Consider the following 18,911-nt stretch of genomic DNA (forward strand, 5'->3'; position numbering starts at 1 on the left):
TTGCACAGATATTTTTAAAGAGAGTGAAATTTTGTTTGGTTTGGATTTTATATTAACTAATTTGTGTGTACCAATATGTGCCATCCATCCCATCAATGAATGTGAAGGTATTTGAATTCTGTGAGAGCATTTCCTACTGCTGACCTGCATACCATGTATGAGCTCTGACTGTTTCATGCCGTGGTCACCTAGCCAAATCCATTTCAACAGTGAAGACAGGCATACATTTCTGATGACCATTAAATGGAGTGATACAATTCATGTTTGCCAAGGGAGCATTTATATATGTTACAACTTGTTAATTTAGCTTCTGAAAAGCCTTATGTTTAACCAAATGGACTGCAGTCAGATAGTGAGTTTTCCAGGTTTCACTAAAAAAAAGTGTCATCCTTGTGAAGTGAAATATGATCTAAGAAAATGCATGTTACAGTGGGTTGCTAGACTGCCTTCTGAAGCTAGAAACAGTTAAAAACAAAAGCTGTAATCTTGTGTATAGGCAATGTGTGAAAACACTGTTTTTCCTAAGTTAACAATGTCGATATTGAATGCTTAATTGTTTTTTAGATTATCAAGAAGAAAAGTAGTCTCAGTTTCATAAAGAAACCATTTTAATTCATTTGCTAACACTTCTCTGAAAATTCAAAGGCTTAGCAGAAAATAACCTTTGCATGCTTGAGCATATGTTACATTTTCTCCGGGAATGGTATATTATATGCTACATGTGAATTCAGAATAGAGCTCATCTTTAATAATGGAATCATGGCTAAATGTTAAAACCATTATGTAATGTTCTGAACTGTTACTAATGATGGTATAGCATGTAATGAAATGTGGAAGGAAGTAAAGCTAGATTATAAGAGCCTTCATCTTTGAATTAAAAAAAAAGGGGGGGGGGGCAAACTGATGAACAAGTGTCTTCCCTGTGTCCAAGGAAAGTCTGCAAAGTGCTACTATGGAGTTTATAATTTTTGGCTGTTGATTTTTTTAATCATAGTGGTAATCAATATTATAAGAACAGCTATGATTAATTAAAACATCTTGAATTGTAACAGAGGCCAAATAATAGAATATTTCTTGCAGCACTGCAGATAACAATTACAGCTGAGATGCCAGTTTTAATTTCTACATTTGGTATGGTAGCTGCATGGACAGCGTTCTAACAAGAAAGCTATTTAAGTGTTGCAGCTCTTCCAGTGAGACATCGTATCTTTCCTGGGTGAAAAGAAAATACTCTCTGTAAACTACATGCTGTAAGTTTTAGTGCTTTGAGACACTGTTGTCAGAAGGTAGCCATTGTTATAGCAGGCAGCTTTGCATACGTTCAAATGAATATTAAGAAGTATCAGCAAAAAAAATCTTTACCACGTTTACTTCGTTTAATGCGGCTTCCTTTTTAATGGTGCTTTTTTTGCCTTGGCTGCATAGGATGTTTTGGTAATGTCTGCATTAGCAAGGAATGTGTCACAACATGAGTGTGCCACTAGATTCGTGTGGTTCATTGAGGGGCTCCTGATGAATCTGTTGTTCATGGCTGGGAGTTTACACTAGAATCTGGTCTGATACTGTGGTTCAAACATCTCCACTATGCATATGGCTCAGCTTTCTGAAGGCAAATGGTTTAGAAACGTGCTGGGGGACCTTATATTGGTGTGACCCAAACATTGATCAAGAACCTAATGTCTTCATTTCTAGCACTGTCAAGGAGCTTCTAGTTTATCTCTGTCTGGAATTAATCTAGTTTGTGTGCAACAAAACCACTCAGAAGCAGTATGTGGTAAATGGAAGTGATCAAGGGATTTGCCTCAAAATTGTTCTGAACCAAATTGCTGATATAGGCTAGCCATATAACTTTAAGGGGCTTGATTTGTGCTTAAGGTATACATAATTTCTGTATTTAATTTTTGTAGTTATGGGGAGGAAGTTATACAAATAATGCAGTTTCTCAATTAGATGTACGTATTTTCCAACTAATGTAAATAAGAAATGAAAAATTCAGGGGCAGGGTGTATAATTGTATAAATGTGTTGTACTCTAGGCTGTTTCACCTTTCCTCTACTGCTGTGTTAACTGGTAGCTTGAACAAATTATGGATTTTATGGCAGTTGGCTTGCCATAGGTTCTCTGCTGTCCTAGGATGCATTTTTCAAGTCGAGAATGCTTGTTTGAAACAAGATGCTAAATTTTGACTGGTACCCAATGCACAAGGGTAACAAATGTTCTACACTTCAAACATTGAAATTAATTAATAAATGCAATACTCTGGAATAAGAGATGGCAAACTGCTTTTGGACAGAAGTGTACATTCATAAAATATATAGCTATAGATAAAGTTCAAGAAGAATATACAAAAAAGGCTTGAAAACAAAACAGAGAAGATGCATAGACCTCTGTAAATAAAACAACATTCATGAAGAGTATACTCTGAAGATGTATAAAAAACTTGCCCAGAGTGTAGTTTATCTAAAGCTAATTATTTCTTGAAAGTTACGTTTGACATTACAGTAATACTAGTGAATATAGAAAGCATTGAAGTTCAAAGAGCAAATAGGATGCCTTTCACAGAAACACAAAACCCTGCTGAAAAAAGCAAGCATCTGTAGCAGGCAGATGGTTTTCACTGTAAGGCTACCAAACAATTCCATGTCTGTGTACTCAGCATTGCCACTTCCTCCACTTTTCACTGTGTAAGCTGTATTTGTTAAGTAGAGAATGCCTAAACTCTCATAAAGACAATACTTGAATGGAATACACTTTTTCAGTAGTTTTTCACTAGTGTTCCCAGTAGAAGAGTAGGATTTGAAAATGTGTTGCATTTTAGATCCTGAAGGCAGTGGATAAGAGAGAGCTCTTCTCTATGTTTTCTAGTCCAAGAAATTATGCTATTTCAAGCACCTTGGTGGCATTTTTCTTTCCTATGGCTGGGTTATCTTTTTTGACATCCTTTGTCTCCTCTTCCTCACGCTGTCAACATCTGTCTGCTTGTTTTCCTTTTTCTGGCTTCTTGGGAGATGCAATCCCTCTTTGTATTTCTTTCCCATTATGCTCTGCCCCTTGTTCTCAGCTTCAAGCAGGGTTCAGTAACTATTATATAGTATGATGAAACAGGAATGAAGAATCTGTGATCCAGTTAAATGCATCTGTAATGCATTAGTACAGTCTTGGAAAGAGAAATACTTGAGATGGTAAGTGTGTCTTGTATAGCCTCGTAGTCCAATAAAATTTATACTGTTTTGCAAAGAATGTTTCAAATGATGTCTTGCTTTCTGGCTGTATAATACAACAACCCAAAAGTGAAAAGCTTGTGAAGATACTCTGGTGCGAACGGCTGCCACTGTTCAACAATCCAGTGGCAAGGCTAGATTTTCCTTTTTCTACTGTGAGGTTGTCCTGGTTTTGACTGGGATGGAGTCAATTTTCTTCCTAGTAGCTAGTATAGTGCTGTGTTTCAGATTTAGGATGAGAATAATGTTGATAACACACTGATGTTTTAGTTGTTGCTAAGTAATGCTTACACTAGTCAAGGACTTTTCAGCTTCCCATGCTCTGACAGCTGAACAAGAACCTGGGAGGGGGGCACGGTCAAGATAGTTGATCCAAACTGGCTAAAGGGCTATGCCATACCATATGACATTATGCCCAGTATATAAACTGGGGGGAGTTGGCTGGGGGGCAGCAATTGCTGCTCAGGGACTGACTGGGTGTCGGTTGGTGGGTGGTGAGCAGTTGCATCACTTGATTTGTTGTTTTTTCCCCCCTGGGTTTTTGTTCCCCTCTCTCTCTCATTGTTTTCCTTTTCATTACAATTTATTATTATTTTTTATTTTTCCTAATTATTAAACTGTTCTTATCTCAGCCCACAAGTTTTCTTACTTGTGCTCTTCCAATTCTCTCCCCATCCCACTGGGGGGGAGGGTGAGTGAGTGGCAGTGTGGTGCTTAGTTGCTGACTGAAGCTAAACCACAACAGGCCTTTTTGGCGCTCAACGTGGGGCTTCAAGGGTTTGAGATAATAACAGATTAACCAGAGCGTATTAAGGAATTAAGATCTGTTAATAGTTGCGGGTCACGATATTGATTCATCTGTTCTCAATATTAGTTTCTGAGCTGTGTCATGTTCAATTTTTTGTTGTACAAGTTAAAAGTTGGTGTTGGTTTTTGCAGTTTCCTGTGTTCTGCAGTGATTAGTGATGTTTTGCCTGGGAGATTTGTTATTAAAACAGTGGCCTTGAGCTTAATTTGGTATCTGAGTTTCATACCGAAGCCATTACTGTACTTCAGGTACCACCTCATGGAGGCATTAAGCAATTATCCTTCCTCTGAGAGGTTTTTGTGGAGGAAATACAGAATGGCACCTTCACTACCTTCTTCTATGATGTTTTCTCCTTCGTTACAATAACTTTTCAGTATCTTGAACATCCTTGGGTAGTTAAGATCCTTCTATTGGTATTTCTTGGGAATATTGTTTTGGTTTTGTCTAAGGTGACTGAGCAATTTAAGAATGTCATCCAGAGACCTGCTCCAAGGATGGATAGTTATGAGTGGCAGGGTGTGTGGGATAGCATGGGCAAATGCCTAGGATGGTGGGCACCTCCAGTGTTTTGGAACTTCACCCCTGAACAAGTGCAGAATCCTGAGAAATTAGTAGAATATTTGGAAGAAGTATGCTGTCACCCTGGCAATTCTAGGGAGACACAAATCACTGCAATGTGCTGGGGCCTGGCCCATGCCTACCAAGCCCTGTTCAACACTATTCAGTACCTTCAAGGGGAAGACAGGGTCTCTGGATCTGACAACAAAGCGACAGGCACCGCGGCTACTCCAGCCCCCCCTGCAACAGGTACTGTGGCTTCTTCAGCCCCAGCGACAGATAGTGTGGTTGAACCAGGGAACCAACCCGTGTTGGTATTAGTCGCTCCTATATACAAGAAGAAATCTTGGAGGTGAAAGTCAGCTTGTTTAGAAAGAGAGGGTGAAAATCAGGGCCATCACAAAGAGAGGCGGAGGAAGAGGAAGAACTCATGGATGAGACAGAAACCACCTGATCCCTATCCCTGAGTGAGCCACAACATATGCGAAAAGATTTCAGCCATTGTCCAGGCAAGCACATTGCCACCTGGTTGCTCCAATGGTGAGATAACAGGGCCAGTAGCCTGGAATTAGAGGGTAAGGAAGCCAAACAGCTGGGATTCCTTTCTAGGGAAGGGGGCATTGACGAAGTGATTGGAAAAGGGGCAAAGCTCTCAGCCTCTGGAGGCAGCTCCTGTCAGGGATGAAGGAAAGATATCCCTTCAAGGAATATGTTATGTATCGCCCAGGCAAATGGACCACCGTGGAGAGAGGTATCCAGTACCTGAGGGAATTAGCCATACTGGAGGTCATTGATGGTGACCTGGACAACAAGCAGTTATCGAAAGATCCAAACGAATTGTGGTGCACACGACCCATGTGGCAGAAATTGGTACGGAGCGCACCTGCATCATACACCAACTGATTGGCAGTAATGACCTGGAAAGATGGAGAGGGACCAACAGTGGATGAATTGGCTGGCGAACTCCAGCAATACAAAGAAAGTCTCTCTTCCTCCCTATGGGCCTGCGTCTCAGCTGTGGAGAAACTGTCCCAGGAGATCCAGCAACTCAAAGAGGATAGGTCCTACTCCCCACCTGTATGGACCAGTATCTCAGCTATTAGGAGTAAGTGTTCCTCTGCTCAAGAGAGAGGATATAGCGTGTACACACCACGGGGCACCCTGTGGTTTTATCTGTGTGACCATGGAGAGGACATGAGGAAGTGGGATGGAAAACCTACCTCGACCCTAGAGGCAGGGATACATAAGTTGCAAGGAAAAAAAATCACACAAGGGGGTTCTTCCAGGAAAATTGCTGCTCCAGTTTCCAGTGGGTAATTCTCCAGACAGAATAAAAGGGCTGATCTTACTCCTGATTTTAATAAAGGGACTTCTGACTTGTATTTACAAGAAGTGGGTAACGAATACTATGACCAGGACTAGAGGGGCCTTGCCTGCAGCCAGGTGGAGGAAAGAGACAACCGGGTTTACTGGGCTGTGTGGATTCAATGGCCTGGCACATCAGAGCCACAGGAGTATAAGGCTCTAGTAGACACCGGTGCACAGTGTACCCTAATGCCATCAAGCTATATAGGCACAGAACCCATCCGTATTTCTGGGGTGACAGGGGGATCCCAACAGCTAACTGTATTGGAGGCTGAAGTGAGCCTAACTGGGAGTGAGTGGCAAAAGCACCCCATTGTGACTGGCCCAGAGGCTCCGTGCATCCTTGGCATAGACTGCCTCAGGAGAGGGTATTTCAAGGACCCAAAAGGGTACCGGTGGGCTTTTGGTATAGCTGCCTTGGAGACGGAGGAAATTAAACAGCTGTCCACCTTGCCCAATCTCTCAGAGGACCCTTCTGTTGTGGCGTTGCTGAGGGTCGAAGAACAACAGGTGCCGATTGCTACTACAACAGTGTGCACCGGTAGCAATATTGCACCAACTAAGACTCCCCGATTCCCATCCATAAGCTGATTCGTTGTCTGGAGTGCCAAGGATTGATCAGTAAGACTTGCTCACCCTTTAACAGTCTCATATGGCCAGTGCGAAAGTCTAATGGAGAGTGGAGACTGACAGTAGACTATTGTGGCCTGAATGAAGTCACGCCGCCACTGAGTGCTGCTGTACCGGACATGCTGGAACTGCAATACGAACTGGAGTCAAAGGCAGCCAAGTGGTATGCCTCAACTGATATTGCTAATGCGTTTTTCTCAATCCCTTTGGCAGCAGGGTGCAGCCCACAGTTTGCTTTCACTTGGAGGGGTGTTCAGTACACCTGGAATCGACTGCCCCAGGGGTGGAAACACAGCCCCACCATTTGCCATGGACTGATCCAAACAGCACTGGAACAGGGTGAAGCTCCAGAACATCTGCAATATATTGATGGCATCATCGTGTGGGGCAATACAGCAGAGGAAGTTTTTGAGAAAGGGAAGAAAATAGTCCAAATCCTTCTGAAAGCTGGTTTTGCCATAAAACAAAGTAGGGTCAAGGGACCTGCACAGGAGGCCCAGTTTATAGGAATAAAATGGCAAGACGGATGTCATCAGATCCGAATGGATGTGCTCAACAAAATAACAGCCATGTCTCCACCAACTAGTAAAAAGGAAACACAAGCTTTCTTAGGCGTTGTGGGTTTTTGGAGAATGCATATTCCAAATTACAGTCTAATCATAAGCCCTCTCTATCAAGTGACCCGAAAGAAGAACTATTTCAAATGGGGCCCTGAGCAACGACAAGCCTTTGAACAAACTACAGAATCACAGAATCATATAGGTTGGAAAAGACCTTTAAGATCATCGAGTCCAACTGTAAACCTAAAACTACCAAGACCACCACTACACCATGTCCCTAAGCACCTCATCCAAACGTCCTTTAAATACCTCCAGGGATGGCGACTCAACCACTTCCCTGGGCAGCCTGTTCCAATGCTTGATAACCCTTTCAGTGAAGTAAAATTTCCTAATATCCAGTCTAAACCTCCCCTGGCGCAACTTGAGGCCATTTCCTCTTGTCCTATCACTTGTTACCTGGGAGAAGAGACCAACCCCCACCTCTCTACAACCTCCTTTCAGGTAGTTGTAGAGAGCAATAAGATCTCTCCTGAGCCTCCTTTTCTCCAGGCTAAACAACTCCAGTTCCCTCTGCCACCCCTCATAAGACTTCTGCTCCAGACCCTTCACCAGCTTCGTTGCCCTTCTTTGGACATGCTCCAGCACCTCAATGTCTCTCTTGTAGTGGGGGGCCCAGAACTGAACACAGTATTCGAGGTGCGGCCTCACCAGTGCTGAGTACAGGGGGATGATCACTTCTCTAGTCTTGCTGGCCACGCTATTTTTGGTACAAGCCAGGATGCCATTGGCCTTCTTGGCCAACTGGGCACACTGCTGGCTGATATTCAGGTGGCTGTCAACCAACACGCCCAGGTCCTTCTCTGCTGGGCAGCTTTCCAGCCACAAATTAAACAGGGAATAGTTCATGCAGTAGCCCTTGGGCCAGTCTGGGCAGGACAAGATGTAAAAAATGTGCTCTACACCGCAGCCGGGGAGAATGGCCCTACCTGGAGCCTCTGGCAGAAAGCACCAGGGGAGACTCAAGGTCGACCCCTAGGGTTTTGGAGTTGGGGATACAGAAGTTCTGAGGCCCACTGTACTCCAACTGAGAAAGAGATATTGGCAGCATATGAAGGGGTTTGAGCTGCTTCAGAAGTGGTTGGTACTGAAGCACAGCTCCTGCTGGCACCCGGACTGCTGGTGCTGGGCTGGATGTTCAAAGGGAGGGCCCCCTCTACACATCATGCAACTGATGCTATGTGGAGTAAGTGGGCCACATTAATCACACAGTGGGCTCAAACAGGAAACCTCAGTTGCCCAGGAATCTTGGAAGTGATCTTGGACTGGCCAGAAGGCAAGGATTTTGGAGTATCGCCAGAGGAGGAGGTGACGTGTGCTGAAGAGGCCCCACTGTATAATAAACTGCCAGAAAATGAGAAGCCTGTTCACTGATGGGTCTTGTCGTATTGTGGGAAAGCATTGGAGGTGGAAGGCTGCTGTATGGAGTCTTGTACAACAAATTGCAGAAACTGCTGAAGGAGACAGTGAATCGAGTCAGTTTGCAGAGGTGAAAGCCATCCAGCTGGCTTTGGATATTGCTGAACGAGAAAAGTGGCCAGTACTTTATCTCTATACTGACTCACGGATGGTGGCAAATGCCCTGGAGGGCGGTTACAGCAATGGAAGCAGAGCAACTGGCAGCGCAGAGGCAAACCCATCTGGGCTGCCGCATTGTGGCAAGATGTTGCTGCCAGGGTAGAGAACCTGGATGTAAAAGTACGTCACGTAAATGTTCACGTACCCAAGAGTCAGGCCACTAAAGAACATCAAAACCACCAGCAGGTGGATCAGGCTGCTAAGACTGAAGTGGCTCAGGTGGATCTGGACTGGCAACATAAGGATGAATTCTTTATAGCTCGGTGGGCCCATGACACCTCAGGCCATCAAGGAAGAGATGCAACATATAGATGGGCTCGTGATCGAGGAGTGGACTTGACCACAGGCACTATTGCACAGGTTATCTGTGAATGTGAAACATGCGCTGCAATCAAACAAGCCAAGCAGTTAAAGCCTCTGTGGTATGGAGGACGATGGCTGAAATATAAATATGGGGAGGCCTGGCAGATTGATTATATCACACTCCCACAAACCCGCCAAGGCAAGCACCATGTGCTTACAATGGTGGAAGCAACCACTGGATGGCTGGAAACATATCCTGTGTCCCATGCCACTGCCCGGAACACTATCCTGGGCCTTGAAAAGCAAGTCCTAGGGTGACATGGCACCCCAGAAAGAATTGAATCAGACAACAGGACTTGTTTCCAAAACAACCTCATAGACACCTGGGCCAAAGAGCATGGCATTGAGTGGGTATATCACATCCCCTATCATGCACCAGCCTCCAGGATAATTGAACAATACAATGGACTATTAAAGACTATACTGAGAGCAATGGGTAGTGGGACATTTAAACACTGGGACACACATTTAGCAAAAGGCACCTTGTTAGTCAACACTAGGGGGTCTGCCAATCGAGCTGGCCCTGCCCAATCAAAACTTTTACATACTGTAGAAGGGGATAAAGTCCCTGTAGTGCACATAAAAAACAAGCTGGGGAAGACAGTCTGGGTTACTCCTGCCTTGGGCCAAGGCAAGCCCATCTGTGGGATTGCTTTTGCTCAAGGCCCTTGGTAGGTGGGTAATGCAGAAGGATGGGGAAGTCTGATGTGTGCCTCAAGGGGATTTGATTTTGGGTGAGAATAGCCAATGATCTAAGTGATATGATGTTAATTGCTATGTAATACTGTATGTCATCGTTTGTATGGTCGCTATATGCCATATCAATGGTATTTCAGTAAGAATCACTCAGATTAATGAAGAATGAACTTTGATGAAACCCAGCCAAGTGCAGTGGTGATGGAACCAGAACTGGCTTCAGCATGCAACAATGCAACACCACATACCACATCTCCTGCCCAGAAGGACTATAATGGCAGATGGACCCCAAAGTCATGGACTAAATGAACTCAACGGACATTTTAGAGGGATGGCCCATAGACCAATGGAATCATATCTGTCTGTATATTTCAAAAGGCAGGAAAGGTGGTGGTGATTAATTGGGATGTATTACAAAAGGTAGAACCTGGGCATGATGTAGATGGTATAGGATAAGGGGTAGATAATGTCCTGTTTTCAGCTGGGATAGAGTTAATTTTCTTTCTAGTAGCTGGTATAGTGCTGTGTTTTGGATTTTAGTATGAGAATAATAGTGTTGATAACACACTGATGTTTTAGTTGTTGCTAAGTAATGTTTACACTAGCCAAGGACTTTTCAGCTTCCCATGCTCTGACAGCTGCACAAGAAGTTGGGAGGGGGCACAGCCAGGATAGTTGATCCAAGCTGGCCAAAGGGCTATGCCATACCATATGACGTCATGCTCAGTGTATAAACTGGGGGGAGTTGTCAGGGAGTAGCAATTGCTGCTCAGGGACTGACTGGGTGTTGGTCAGCAGGTGGTGAGCGGTTGCATCACTTCTTGATTTTTTGGTTGGTTTGTTTGTTTGTTTTTCCCCTGGATTTTTGTTCCCTTCTCTCTCTCTCGTTGTTTTCCTTTTCATTACAATTTATTATTATTATGTATTTTTTTCTTTTTCCCAGTTATTAAACTGTTCTTATCTCAGTCTGTGAGTTTTCTTACTTGTGCTCTTCAATCCTCTCCCCCATCCCACTGGGGGGGGAGGGTGAGCGAGTGGCTTTGTGGTGCTTAGTTGCTGACTGAAGCTAAACCATGACAGAGGTTAACTGTGCCAATACATTCATTAGGAGGACTAAGATATGCTGCTTCTGCAACATAGAGGCCAAAAGATTCTGGTTACATAAGCCTGAAGCAGTTCTTCAGAAAGCAGTTCTGTTTTACTGTGGAAGAAAGTGCAATTTTATCTCAGAGGTTTTTCAGGTGATTAAAAAAAAAAAGAGAGAAAAAAATAGAGACAAGAATAATATTTGTTTAATTATTAAAGTTGATATGGGGAGAGATGCATTGTAGGTTTTTATTTTTAATTTCACTGTAGTTTCCAGTGTATTTAAAATACAAAGAGCCAATGCACTGTATGGTTTTCATATTATTTGATTGGCATAAACATTAAAGCTCACAGTATGCATATTGGGAAGCAGAGGAGATGGAAGAGAAAGCCGCCTTGTCAAAGGACTCCAACAAACGTGTCTGCTATGCAGCAACTGTCAGGTGTTTATAAATATGGGACTGTTCCAGAGAAATTTAAATTTAAAAAAACGAAAACACATAAACCACAAACAAATTATTCTGTGAATACACTGTTCATTTATGGAATATAGTAACTTCTGAAATGCTGTCATAGGAGAGAAGATCATTTAAGCTTGCATGTGTCATAGTTGCAGGACACAGTAGGACTAAATGGTAATAGTAAATAAAAGGCTAGATACAAGGAAGGTCTCTATTGTGAGGGATGCTGGCCTGATCCATATTAATCAAAACAGGAGAAAGAAAGAAGACAATGTTGGATGTCTCAGAGGAAAAACAGCATCAGAAGCAGTTTCTCCTGGGGTGGTATTGGAGCTCAGGCACCTAAAATATGGTTAAGAAAACACCATGGCTTCTGTGATTGTGTTGTTCTTTCCATACTTCATGTGATGTTAAAGAGGTGCCTTGTTTGGTGTAAGCTAATTTTTTTTTCCTATTAGAAATTTGTTTAGAATTGTTTTTCTTTGGTTGTTGTATGCTAGTTTCCAAGGTTGCCTAGTGATCAGAGTATGGTAAGTGAAACTGGCGAATATAAGGTTACACCTCTCTGCTCAATGTTTTAAAATAAATAATCAAATGTCCTTCTGCAGGCAACGTGCCAGAAATACTTACCATTTGATGTGAGTTGGTGAATATTTGCCATTGGGCTGTACAGATCACTCAAAACTTGGTGCTGACAGGTGGTGGGTCTCTAGTGCAGTCTGAGTCAGCCAGATTGACCAGTAGTTTGCAATGGGGCCAAAGAGCAGACTGTCTTCAGTTTGTGTCCTCATAGAGCTGCAAAGTGAAATGCAGATAACTTTCTCCTTTAACAACTCTATACTTTGTGACTGCAAGCTAAGAATATTACTGAGCTCCAGACTACCCTGAGCGTCATTGACACATGTGGAGAACTATGATACAATTTGCCTCAATTATCTATTACCAGGGTGTTGCTATTAAGTTATAGGCTACTCAGTTACTGGGAAAACATGAGTCCCTTGAGTGAAGGATGGCAAGTGACAATGTGAAACAAAAAACAGTTATGGAATAGATAGGGCTAACATTGGACTGTGCAGTTGAAATGAGTGTTCCACTGAAATTGCTGGAACTAAGGAGCAGCGTGAGCAAGAAGAATTAATGTTCTTTCAATAGGGTGGTTATATTATACAACTTGAACTGTCAACATGGAAATAATTGGTTTCTTCTTTCTTTTACAAGAGATATGGATTTCATACCAAAACTGTTTTTTCATTTACAGGCATCAACTTATCACCATATTCAAGAAATAATGGTACAGTTATTACGCACAGTCAACAGAACTGTTATTACAATGGGACGAGATGATCCCTTAATTGTGAGTAGTATTTTAATGTATTTTTAATGCTTTGATAGTCATTTTACAGTTATCCTGGAAAATGCAAATATAGTATTTGTGGAAACTTGTTTGTGGACTTTTTTAGATTTAAAAGAAAAGGTCTAAAGCTTTACTGTTTTCATCCAACTGTGCTACTGTTGTGTCTTTTGAAGTGTAGTTGAGTACTGCAAGATTTGTGCATTCTTTAAAAAAACACACTAAATCTAAAGTTAATTGCTATTTGTGAAAAGAAGAATGTTTTATAAACCTGCATAAAGGGCACACTTTAACACATTGAAAATAGTATTTCTACTAACCTAAAGTGGAAATGTCTGAGTAAAACTAAAAAAAAAAAAAAAAAAAAAGCTATTTGGAATAGCTTATATAAATAATTGGTGGATGCTTTGTTTCTCCCAGTTTTTCCACATGCTTTACTTTTTGGTGGCTTAGAGTTGCTATGGAACAGCTGCCATTCCTGGCTCTGTTTCTGGAGGAGGAAGATGATGTTCTGTGTGCACAGGTAAAATATCTGGGGATGCACTGGCACAGAGCACTCACCTGAGCTTTTTGTGGAGATTCCATGGTTTGAGAGTTAAATTCAAGGAGAGATTCTGCAATTTATTTAGATTTAAGTACATATCTCATGAGTACTCCTCTTGATTTAGATGACTTGTGAGAATGCAAGCCAGTTGTGTTCAGTAGGAATTATGGAACTTGCCCTTCAGAGTGTGCACTTAAGCGAAGTTGTATATTAATTGTTAGTCTTTATAGATTTACATTATTTTGCAAAATCATGAGCAGCATTTACTTGACTGTTTTGGCCACAAGAGATATATTGCATGTCCTTTAAAATGTACTTTATTTCCTTGTTTATTTCTGTTGGAAACCCAAAATAACATTTTTAGATCATTGCCAGTCAAAGCATGTGTGTCTCCTAATGATTAGTGTCCTAATAATTGAGTTCTTCAGAGGAGATATTTGCCAATGGTTGCTTCAAACTCCCTGGTGGTAGGTCTGCAAGTTTGAGAAATCATATCATTAACTGTTTATCATAACTCCAGTCTGTTTTTCGTCTGTGTGTAACCCTCTGGTTTGTATGCATGGTCATAACAGGAAGAGGTTTTCAGCGAAGACCCAGTGAACATTGCAGTTCTCTACAGTGTTTGAAAATGTTTTCTGTACTTGCAAACAAAGCATCATATGAGTGTCATGGATGATGTAATCAATCTATGAAGGAGTATTTCTGGATACCATAAACAGTAAATGAAGAAGAACAATGAAACTGTAGTAATCCTGCAAAAAGGATCCTTATCTATTAGGAAACATTAGGAAATCATTAGGAAACAAGCTGGTTACAGTCAATTGAAATGGCTTGGAAAATAAGTTCATTTTTCTTTGTGTGTTATTCTCTCATCTACTGTAATTTGTTCAGCTGTTTTTACCTAAAAAGATCAAATCCAGTGTGAATGTTGAAATGCAGATGTCTGAATGCTCATAGTGCTCATAAACACCTATGCATATGTGTATATTGGGCATTTTAGAGGTTTTTCAAAGCAGAATTCCAATAAATTACAAAGAGTTTTCTAGAGCTGAGGCAAGATCTCTCAACAGAATAGTGAAGAAATTGTTTGTAATGAACAAAATAGTCTTTTGCATTCAGAAAGAACTGACAAAATCAGCTTGTTTCATGCTTTGTGTACTACCTTTTGTTCACTTAGTTAATTTACAGGTTTGCTTTAAAAGTTCTTGAGAGGGCTGAACTTGCTGAAAGCCTGAATGCTTAATCTTTTAAAAATGAAGCAGATAGTCAGGAATTATGGCCTTCTGCAGAATGCTTAGGTGAGCTAAAGTTACTAGAAGTATGGTGAACTCTGTAAGTACAGGTGAGACATATGGAATAGCTGCAGTCAGACTATGTGCCTGATGTTATATAAATATGAGTGACATTTCAAATTGGGTTACAACTGTTATTTACTTCCAGGAGAACAGAGGGTTACTCTTTAGATTCTTAAATCTGTTACTATGTTTCTGAATATTGCAAGTATTTTTATTATCTTTTGATGTGTAATTTTCTAGAATTTGAAAAAGCTGTGAAAAACAGTGCTAATACTATGTTGTACTATGTTATACATAAAAACAATGGTTACAATTTACAAGATCTGTTATTCCTTGCAAGTTTCAATGTCTTGCACCTGATAGAGTACTGGATTTTATTTACCTGAGGGTTTTTTGCTTTCTGGCAGGGATAAGCAGGTTAATTTTCATATTCAGGTGTCCTTTTCACAATCTTCTAGCTTGTCGGCAGGAAGGATTTTGGGTTACAGTTGCCTTTATCTTTTCTTACTACAATGCCAGTTGAATCTAAGGGAAGGTGCTGCCTTGAGCTCAGCTGGTAACAGCATGCTGTGAGCTTTGTTCATGTAATCACTGGAAAGAGTCAGGCTGAAAAGGTGTTGGTGATAGAAAAGAAATTTGGCTCTCTGCAACTACTGCAGAGACTTACTTAAATGCCTTCATTGTGATGTTTTGGCGGGTGAAGTCTTTAACCGCTGCTTGGTTATTTTCACTATTTAAAAAAAAAAAAAAAAAGAAAAAAGCTTTGTCTGTTTGTAGTTGTAGATGTGCTTCTAAACTTGTAATAGAGGGACAAGTTTATTTTATGAAATTGGATATTCAAGCTTTATCTTGAATACTTTATGAAATGTAGACTTTTAGTTAAAGGGCGTTGTGATGCAGTGAAGTCCCACTACAGTAATTATAGAAGCAAAACGTGTAGAAGCATGTAGAATACAGAAATACTTGTTTTCGGTATCGGCTTGGTTAGACAGACAAAAATATCATAAATCCACCATATACATTTTAAAGCTTTCCTTTGGTACTCCCAAACTCGATTTTGTTCACAGTATCAGTTTAGCATGATGAAAAGAGTGTAGTTACGCTACACAGAAAAGTTTTCAGACAATATTTATATAAGATATTGTACAAATAAAGACTTTGCTGAAAAGAAAACAGTGCACTCTGTTAACCAAAGCTAGTCTAGATAGCATACTTTTGCAAAAACCAACACTCTTTGGGGAAATAATGACCAGAGAAACCATTTTGCAGAGCCGCCTTGGTTGGAGAATATGATATATTTAAATATACACATGGTCTAGCTAGAAGTTACAGCTTTTTTATTCAGTATTCAAATTTAAATCCTTTCTCTACCTAGAAAAGCTGCAGAATGATTCCATGGAAGACCTATTTATTCATTTCCTATTCATTTTCCTTTTCCAAAGAACAGTTGTTCACTTCCTTTGTAATCTAAATGTTGTTTGTTATTAATTGGCTCCTGAAACCTAAGAAAACTATCTCATTTTATTGCAAAAGATAACATCAAATTTAAAGAACCTAGAAATTTATGAAAAATACATTAGATATTACATTTCTTTAGGAAGATGTTCTGTATCTAAGCTAGCATAATTACTAAGTATTGTGGCTTTTTGGAAAGAGCTATAGTGCACAAAACTATGAAAAGCCCTACATGAACTGCTGTTACATGACAGAAAGAGATCGGTATTTTATTCATACATTCTGAATTTTTAAAGAAAGTTAGGTTGACTCCATAAAACAGCAATTTCAAATACAGTAATTTTGGAATATGCCATGTTCTGTGCAATGTTTTATAAATAGCATATTGTAGTTGTCATTTAAATATGTCTTTCAAAGAAGCCTACAATATTTTGTATGCAAGTGCTGCCAAGTAGTTGTGGTTTTCGGATTTTTGTTGTTGGTTTGTGGGGTTTTTGTGGTTTTTTAATTATTATTTTATTTAAGAGTGGGTTTGTATGTATTTATAACATGTATTTCCTACTCTGGGATCTGGTTTTAGGCATTACACCATAATTTTCTAAACCAGAGAAATTTTTATGACCAGTACTATTACCTTCTAACAATCAACCAATTTCTATTGCTTTTCCAATCTTGACATAATAAATTGCATAGTGTGTATCTGGTAATTTTTTTATTTCCTATATGAATTAATAATTAATTACTAAACTATTTTAAAAATATTAAACAATAAAACAAAAAGCAATGCTTACATATTACATTTTCACATACTTTAGATTCTCCAATTATGTGTTACAAAGCTATTAATTTTTAGGTATTTTGTGTTGCTAGGATATACAAATTTCTAGCTTAAATCTAAAAAAACCATATAGCAACTAAGCGGTCTTACCCTCTTGCTGTGGCTGATGCATACCATGACTGACACTTTCCCACTGTTAGCTTTTAATGTAACAAATAGTCTTTTGCTCAAAGGTTGTCTTTAAAATTTTATGTAGAAAGCCTGTTGTGTGTGACATACTGTGGAGAAGACTGGGTATAATATCTTCTTGCATTTAGTAGGTGTGGTTTTATTGTGAAAATATGATGCTTATTCTTTTGTAGGAATAATTTAATTCTGGCATACTTTTACTTTATTTTCAGTTAAATTATTGTATGTTTTTTGTTCATGGTAGTCAGAGCCTCTGCAAGAAGAATGAGTGAGTTCTGTCTGTGTTTCAGATAAGCCTTTTGTTTGGTTCTTTATGTATTTTAGAACTTGGCTGGCTGTTGCTACTACTGCTGACTCAAAAAAATCTCCCTTTTACTGAAATCTTGAAGTAGAGAACTCTAGGAGCAACCTTTCTGAACGACAGTGCTTTAGCAGCATTGTTATTTCATATTTTCTTTCAAGGAAAACAGATGTCTTGCAGGGGGTGAATTTAAAAACCCTGAACAGAGGGTAGGCTGAAAGACAAGTGAATGTTCTTAGATTGCAGCATTGGGAGCTGAGAGTCGGCTGGCCTAGATACCTTAAGTGTTTCCCTACTGCTGTGTGTGCACATGCTAAAAAGAATTTCATATCCATGTATGGATAATCCATACTTTACTGATTGAGAGAGAATCATAAAACAACTGACTGAGGAATATGGAAAACAAAGGCTAATTTTGACTTCGAGATAAAGGATTTAAAATTGTCTATAGTTCTGAATTCCATCAAGATCAGACATTAAAACAAAAAACCTGTAAACATTTAAATAATTATGTTTCAGTTTTTCAGAAGTATTGATGTTTGTTCAGGTCATAAGAAAGACTTAGAGCCTTACTTGCAGCTATCTTTGGTTGGACTTTCTTAAACTAAATGGAATATTTCTGTTCTTACATAGTTTTACTGACCCCAGGAATTGATTGGTGCTATATGGTGAACCAAAATACTGTGGTTTGTTTAAATTGAATAATCTGGATCCTTTGAAAATATATTGAAGGCATCGTATTCATTATGTATGCTAAACCAAAATCAGACAGCTTAAAATGAGCTGTTTTGTGCTTATTAACAAAAAGAAAGACAGAAAGATTGCTTTCATATAATAACAAAGTATTGAAAATAAGTTCACTACAGAAAAAAACTTATTGGGTTTGCTAGTGTTACGACTCTTGGTGTTGCTTATTATTATACCTTTACCACGGAGGATATTAATCTTAAAATGTTATTTTAATATATAAGAAACATTTACACACTAATAAATCCTTCATTATATCAATGATAGAGACTAATGCAAAATAGGAATGCTGTTGGCATACTAGCATAAGCAGTACATGCATTTGAGTGTAGTATAATGACGTGTTCTGATGTAATAATTTAATTCTTACCTTTATTATACCCACAAATTATTACTGAAGAGCTTTTCTGTCTCACTAAAGGCATCCTTTTTGCTAGTAAAATTTCGTGTAAGGCTTTTCTTCTGAAAAGCATCTAAGATAATGATAATTTTGTGCCTGTCATTTCCATACTGACTGAACTTAGCATGGAAATGCTTTTTAAAACTGTCAGTCCTTTAGAATTTTGATAAATTGAGCCATGTCACATAGTCTTCATTTAGAAGAGAGTATGTTAGTTTTATCAAAAAACTTAATTCTTCCAGACAAAATTCTTCTGTGCAAAATTGTTTTTAATGTATTTTCAAATGTGTAATTAACCCTAAGAATTCAAGGAACACAGAAGTGTACAAAAAGTGTACAGACATTTTTAACTAACATTGCACAATTAATACAATATGATTTAGAAAAATAGGATCCAGGGATTAATCTATGGAAAACCCTGACACCATTTGAACTAATTAACCAGAATCACTTCTAAGAAAAGGTCTG

The 18,911-nt window shown here is 39.6% G+C and overlaps 2 protein-coding genes across 3 annotated transcripts in view; both read left to right on the plus strand.

Annotated features, from left to right (window-relative positions):
* The window catches only part of SPDL1 (spindle apparatus coiled-coil protein 1), a 367,882-nt gene that overhangs the window by 118,462 nt on the left and 230,509 nt on the right, over positions 1 to 18,911 (plus strand). The gene's annotated exons all lie outside the window — the stretch shown is intronic.
* DOCK2 (dedicator of cytokinesis 2) overlaps positions 1 to 18,911 on the plus strand; it is a 221,710-nt gene that overhangs the window by 74,623 nt on the left and 128,176 nt on the right. Inside the window, exon 27 of the mRNA XM_075511018.1 lies at positions 12,642 to 12,737. Coding sequence (XP_075367133.1) covers positions 12,642 to 12,737 — 96 coding nt within the window. The remainder of the gene's footprint in view (positions 1 to 12,641; positions 12,738 to 18,911) is intronic.

This window comes from Mycteria americana, chromosome 8 (genome assembly GCF_035582795.1).
Source record: "Mycteria americana isolate JAX WOST 10 ecotype Jacksonville Zoo and Gardens chromosome 8, USCA_MyAme_1.0, whole genome shotgun sequence".
NCBI lineage: Eukaryota > Metazoa > Chordata > Aves > Ciconiiformes > Ciconiidae > Mycteria > Mycteria americana.